General features: G+C 39.1%; 1 protein-coding gene across 1 annotated transcript in view; it reads right to left on the bottom strand.

Annotated features, from left to right (window-relative positions):
* Window positions 1–4,730, bottom strand: part of LOC131892315 (uncharacterized) — a 19,924-nt gene extending 15,194 nt beyond the window's left edge. Inside the window, exon 1 of the mRNA XM_059242121.1 lies at window positions 4,398–4,730. Within this exon, the coding sequence (XP_059098104.1) occupies window positions 4,398–4,630 (233 nt within the window). The 5' untranslated portion in view covers window positions 4,631–4,730. The remainder of the gene's footprint in view (window positions 1–4,397) is intronic.
* Window positions 4,731–6,990: the final 2,260 nt, after the last annotated feature.

Here is a 6,990-nt window from a genome sequence, read left to right as displayed (position 1 = left end):
TTCTCACGATTTTGTTGAATAGACTTCAAGACATTGGGATCCAAGGCAAGGTTCTCAATTGGATAAGAAGCTTCATTCAAGATAGGAAGCAAGTTGTTAAGGTTGAAGGGCTGCTTAGACGCATACATGACGTCAAACCAGGTGTTCCCCAGGGCTCCATCTCAGGCCCTCCTTTTTATAATATTCGCTGCCCCGTTTCAAAAGCTTAGTATCACTGTCAGTCTCTCTTCTTATAGTGACGATAAAGAAGTTAGTTTCTGGTAGGAATGGCCAAGATTCCATTACCTTGCAAAGGACTCAGATCGAATCTACTCTTGGGTAACTGACAGTAATATGGCCCTGAACAGAAAAAAAATCCGCCCAATGACATTTGGGTCAACTCCTTTAAATACTCCACTAGTAGATAATTGAGGTTAAGATAGTGAGCAGGTCTCATCTATGAAAGATTTAGGTGTAGTCCTCCAAAATAATTGAAAGTTCAATGAATATATCCAGTTGAAGGTAGGTAAAGCCTTTCAAATGTGTGGTTGAATATATCGCACGTTGAAGTCCAGAGATAGCATCACGATGCTGAATCTGTACAAGTCGATTGTCCAGCCACATCTTGAATATGCTTCACCTATTTGGGCTCCGATCAATTGAGTAGGTTCGCAAAAGGTCGAACAAGTCCAAAAATGATTCACTAGGTACATTGGGAGAGACTGAAAAAAGTTGGGACTGTACAGTGTTCAGAGAAGGTACGAAAGGTATCTGATACTGTACGTTTTCAAAAGCATTCATGAGCTTTGTCCCAACCCAGAATTTAGGGTCAATTCTAGTGACCGTAGAGGCTTAATGTGCGTTTTGAGAGCACCTTTAAGCCCTCGAGAATCCAGGCTAGTTAAAACAATGAAGTCCAGCTCTCTTCTTCCTCGGGCTCCTTCATTATTTGATTTGCTTCTCTCTAATATTCGTAGGGAATAGGAATTGACGGAGTATAACTAAGAAGTTGCATCTGTACTCAGCTCCAGAGACTTTTCAGCTTGTCTATGCTGGCACACTGGTGTATGCTATGCACTTCCCTAAGTCCCTTTTGACTCTGCACGGCTTCCTGTGTCCTGACTCCAATCGTTGACTTCTACTGTCCTTATTCAAAATGGATCAACTAACCTCCCAGCAGTCTAACAAAATTGACCATCGTTCACCCAACGAGTAGAGCTTCCCGATCGGGATCTTTCACTTTGGATGTTCCAACGTGACTGTCTTTTTGGTTGAACTTCCCTTACCACGTTGACTTCCGCCTCTTCTCCATGGAGGCTAACTGGGTTGTCTCAGGGCCTTTGTGGACGGTGGCGGCTTCTTCTGTAAACTGTTGCACTTGAACGACAACTGACCGCAACAGGGATGTTACATACCAATGTTAAGGATTGACCTCCTTTCGTCAGGCTAGCCATACTGGCCATCAAGGGGTTTCTCGGATTGCCGACAATGGGTTATGTCTGCCTCTTCTGTAAGGTGTGGCATGTGGGCCACATCTGACTATCACTGGGACTGGACGGCAAAGGGTTGACAATTTTGTTAACATTCGATTCTGAGGATGAGATTGCTTACTCCGATTCTCTTCCCCCTCTCAAAAAAATCACGGGAATATCGCCTTTGGTGACCAAGGATTTTCGCGATTGCGTCCGATGAATTTCTGAGAATAGATTCTCGAGAGTTTCATTAAACTTCCCAGCTTTCCCAGACTTCTTACGACGTCTCTGCGAGCATTTGGTTGGGATTTGGTCGACATCTGACCGTTAAACGGACTGCACGATGGGCAGTTCAAAGATTTCCGTGATTTTCACATGACGTTAATATGCACTTCTTACAGACATTTTAATAAACACCGTTCGTGAACCATCATTCATCCTGTACTTCAATCATTCATATCATATTAGGATGATGTACTCAATTGTGCACGGAACAATAACGAACATAAATCAGATCGGCTGACGTAAACTGTCTTGGGTTCACATACAAGTAGAAAAGGCGAACGCGCCAACTACCACGGCCACTTCCACAGCCGAAACTCTGGGAATATCCCCGTCGTCAGCGATTAATTCACAATTTTGGTCAAGGGACCGATAACTGCCGCATCTATGTTTTTAAGAGTCCGGCTCAGATTCTCCTTGGGCCCGTCGGAAATCAAACACAAGCAGAAGTTGGTGTTTCCGTGTAGCAGCCATTATTTTTGCCAACGGTATGATGGTATTGATTTCAGAGACCATTCATCTACTTTGTCCTGGACCACGATTTCAGGATGCTTCAAATTATGATTTATTTAGATTTATTTTTTTGTTGATGTGTGAACTTCCTTACAGCTTCTGGAATGGGATCCCCAACACTTACAACTAAAAGAGTTTGCGAATTTGGCTAGCCCTTGAAAGTAGGGTTCATATGGATTTTTTGTTAAACACTGACTTTACTTCTGTTACAGGATCAACACCTACACATTCCTTGTGAACGTTTGGGGAGCAAACTATACAATAATGGAGCCCGAAAAAGAGATAAAACAAATTTTTACCTTGAAATCTACCAAAGTACTTAATGACCGCAGCCATTTAAACCTTTTTCCACCTTTTTAAAACACATTTTTAAGTCTTTGGAACTTATTGGGTCGTTTTCTTGTACCTAAATACAATCCATTTCGAACAAAACTCACCAACTATTCTTCCGACCACTAGGCCTCGTATATCAACCAAGTTAAAAAAACTTTTGCCTAAAAACACACAATAAAGAAAAAACTACGACTGGTTCTATATAACGCTCAAATAAAAAGCAAGCTGGATTATTGCATTGAATTTTATAGCCATAGCTTGGCATTGAATAGCCTATTGACTTTGCAAAAAAAGCCATCAGATGGATTGTCAGGGCAAAGACGAAACCACATACCAATGCATATTTTAAAAAACTAAACGTATTACATATTAAGGATCTAGCATTAGTAGCGCAACTGAAATATGCTTATCTTTGCTTGAAGGAATTGACGCCTAAAATCATCAACACCTTTTCATACAAAGCACGAAGGGGAGGAGAAATCGTCATTAACCTTCATTTGCTCGCAAAACTTGGCTGCAAAAGCTACCAGACTACTCTCTCGCGCAAACATGGAACGAATTTCAAAGAACAAATAATATTAAGTTCGACCTGCTGTTGTATTCGAAACGATGGATAGGGCGTGTTAAAGATCTAGTCATCAGCTCATACTCAACGGTCTGTACGATTAAAGAATGTTTCTCGTGTAAAAGATCTGGGTTTTCCTAGAGTTTGTGACTGGACGGTGCCTCGGATTTTGTCCTCGACTGACCAGCCCTAAGACTCATGCCGGTATCTGAAGCCGTAAGATGGACACAATAACTTTATCTGTTCCATCCATGATCCGTTGAAAACAAGCCGTCACGGCTTACATGGATCAATGGTCTCGTATCATTTAATTTCAAACACTCTTCTTACTGAAATACTAATATTACAGACCGAAATACATACATACACACATACACAAGTTTAAGTCAGACTTGGACAAGTTCTGACTAAAACTCTGATCAACCCGATGTTCAAGGACTCGTCAGATCCTCCGATTCAAGTTCGTTGGTCGATCAAATAATTTATGTGAATAAGAGTTAAGTAAAATTAGTTTCTCGTCTTGAAGTGCTGGAAATTCCATTTCCAGTAACGTTAAGGAAGTCTCGGGAGAATTTATTGGATTACCATGGATAAAAGATTAGTTTTGGCTCACCTTGATAACAAAAAAACAAATAACCAGAAAAAAACAGAAAAGTTAGGAGTAAAAAGTGGCAAATAAAAGCTAGTCGAATATTTTGTCAAATAGCTTCAAAGTTCATGAAATTTTTGTTGAATTTGCTCATGTGCCCGAAGTTGAAAGACTGGTATCGAGGCATTCTCTTGATGATCGAACACTACTTGTTTACTTGTTCAGTACTTTGAATGTATGTTATTTGAGGTGCTTTATTTTTTGGATCACAAAATTCCTCAAAAATTTTGACAGGCTTCAAAAAACACTATTGACCAAATAGCTTCAAAATCCGTTTTTGTCAATTTCACTTACAATATGCAAAAACGACTAAATCCTATGGTATATGTGCAAGTTTAAATTCAAAAGGTATTAGGACTTTTCCAAGTTTCAATTCAACAACTAGGGGTTGTCATGATCATCTAAAATTGCCATTCGAATAAACGAAGGAATCTGACATAATTTTGGATTTGTTTATCGCCCAACAATTAAAAGGTTTGTTTCGAAGGCGAGATTCGAACCCACGCCCTCTGGGGAACCATGTTGCCTTTATCAGGTGCATTAGACCAATTAGGAATATGTTAAATTGGTTAATTAACCTGTTTGAGGAATAATAACACTTTACCGATTCATTTTGGACTGATCAATGGGTTCCCAATCGAGATCGCAACTAGAGGAAGGCGCAATATTGTAACGGGTCCACATTGCCAAAGATGGCAATGCTTTAGTTGCCATTAGTACTAATAGAATCCACTCCATCATATCAACAACTATAAAGCAATGCCAAAAATGTATGGGCACTGGGTTTTGGAGCTTGAAACCCACTAAATGTTTTGGAGGACTTGACTTTAAGCCCATGAACCAAAATCAATGTCTTGGGTTGGGCGGACAAGTTGTTACTCAATGCAGTTAACTCAATCTAAATCTAGACATCTCATAATTTCGTTTTTTGTGTCAACAAAACGTGCTTTATGAACACCGGTTTTCTTATGAATAATTTCTACTCTCTACAACGCCCAGAAACCACACGTCATTCCTTAAAAAATCATCAAATTGACGCTCTTCCTAAGTGATTGAAAATGACTGACAAGCCTCTTGAGAAAGATGAAAAGTATCACAGATAAAGTAAGTCCCAAAAATCAATCATCACCAGTGCTGCAAAAGGTGGACTAAACAAAATGAGGATTTATACTGCAAATGCAAGAAGAAGTGCTATTTTTAGCCAATTGAGGAGACAGTTTCCTCATTCAAGAGGAGTCGCAGGTTGAATTTCAGCTAAACAAATAGCAAAATAATGGAGGCAAGAAGAAAGGGAAAATAATTCAAACATTTATTAGTCCAAAACGAATATCTACTTAAGAACGAACCCCTTTAGATCAAAAATGGAAACTCAACATCTTGATGGTTGGATCGGGGTAGCCTCGGCAAAGTTCCCACTGAATTTCTGCAAACCACAAGTTTCTTAAGTAAATGACAGATCATAAAAAAATGAAGGTCAGTGAATAAATAGCTATTCCATCAATGCATATAATTCGAACGTGAGCATGTGCGAAATAGTATTTGCGATCTCGTTTTTCCTTTTGGACACCCCTGATTCAACATGGTCTAGGTAGGTTGGCTAAACGTTATGGCTCTTACAAAAAATCTAAAGGCATTCATAGTAATGGCAAAAGTGACATTTGATGGGCAAAAAGACTAGCGAGGCTCTAGCCATTTTGAGCCTATTCGGACATTTAGGCAATCGCTGGTACCAGCAAACAAACTTGCCTGCCCATGCCAGTGATGCAAAATTGGTGTTTCAAGCTGGTTTTAATGAAGCTGACCTTTCCTCATACAGCAATGTGAAAGAAGGGCCAGAGTCTCGAAAACGTGCTTGAAGCCCAAAACTTGCACCAATGACACTGGTACCAGCAAATAAACGAACCTGCCAGAGCTTGCCTAAACGTCCCCATAGTCTCGTTCGATTGATTACTGAGTAATGATCAGGGCCATCCAAAACTTGCAGATGAATATGGTATTAATTGACACAAAATTTGCATCAAAAATCAACCAAGTTTGCACAAAAATTTGCAAATGAACTTTCCAAAACATTGGCATCAACTCGTTCTGGGGGTCTGTAAGGACTATTTTTGCCTTTCATATCAGACAACATATAGATGAAAAGTAAAATTACATCATAATATCTTCAAGCACCTGGATTTGACTAGACGCGAAAAGGAATTTTCATTCGGTATAACTACAATGAACGATTGTGATTCGTCTAATTGTTAACACCTGCACTTTGTACAATGTTTGGTGTATCAACGAATTTCAACATCAAATTAAACTCTGTTTTCTGTTTGGGAAAGGCAGCAAAAAAGAGAGGTGCTGTTGAGCTACCCTAAGCAAAAACACTAGGCTCCAGAAGAGAGTCTATTCCATACCGAAACGTCCGTATCAATTACAATCGCGTCCCAATGGCCAATATTGCAACCAGAAATTGCCAATTTCTTGTAAATAAAACAAAAACTCGATGGAGAACCTAGTAAATCCAGTTGTGTGCCTAAATTTTGGAACAGATATAAATGCAGGGAAGGGGCTAAAATGAAAACTCTTCTTTGATAAATGCAACTGGTTTGCATTTTAATACCTTTTTTCCCCATTTTCACAACTTTCCCCTCATTGTTTCAACATAAAAATAATATTTCGTCAAAAACAGAACACTTCTTTTTCGAGGTCTAATAATAAGATATTCTGAATAGGGAAGACTACAGCTACAAGTTGCCCCTGCTTTCTTCGACATTGAATACGTTTTTGGCTTCGAATCTTGCAATAATCTTTGCAATACTTGATAACTCATAACTAAAACAGACTAAAATATCTCATTCAGAGTCAAGTCTTCAAGTAGATGATGGGCAAGAAGTCTTCCTTTGGCTTGAAAATGTTTCATCTAATTGATCATCTTTCCTCATTCCCATTAATAACGATGCACTATTTCCATGATTGTATTAATGTTGCATACCTTCAGCAATCAAAGTTACTTACTTATTCAAAAACAAAAAAAGATCTCGTTAATTTCTATTTGAAAGAACAACTCCTGTCAGTTATTTAAGAGTCTTGGCCCTTTTGCAAATATTTGTGTTATGGGTTGCATTTACCTCATCTTCGTTTGACACATTTTGCAATAAATACCCGTTTCATGATGATGAAAAGGAAGTTTACTTCCGTCTTTACTAGTC

The sequence above is a fragment of the Tigriopus californicus genome, chromosome 12 (genome assembly GCF_007210705.1).
Source record: "Tigriopus californicus strain San Diego chromosome 12, Tcal_SD_v2.1, whole genome shotgun sequence".
Taxonomy (NCBI): domain Eukaryota; kingdom Metazoa; phylum Arthropoda; class Copepoda; order Harpacticoida; family Harpacticidae; genus Tigriopus; species Tigriopus californicus.
This window is presented reverse-complemented; position numbering and strand designations above follow the sequence as displayed.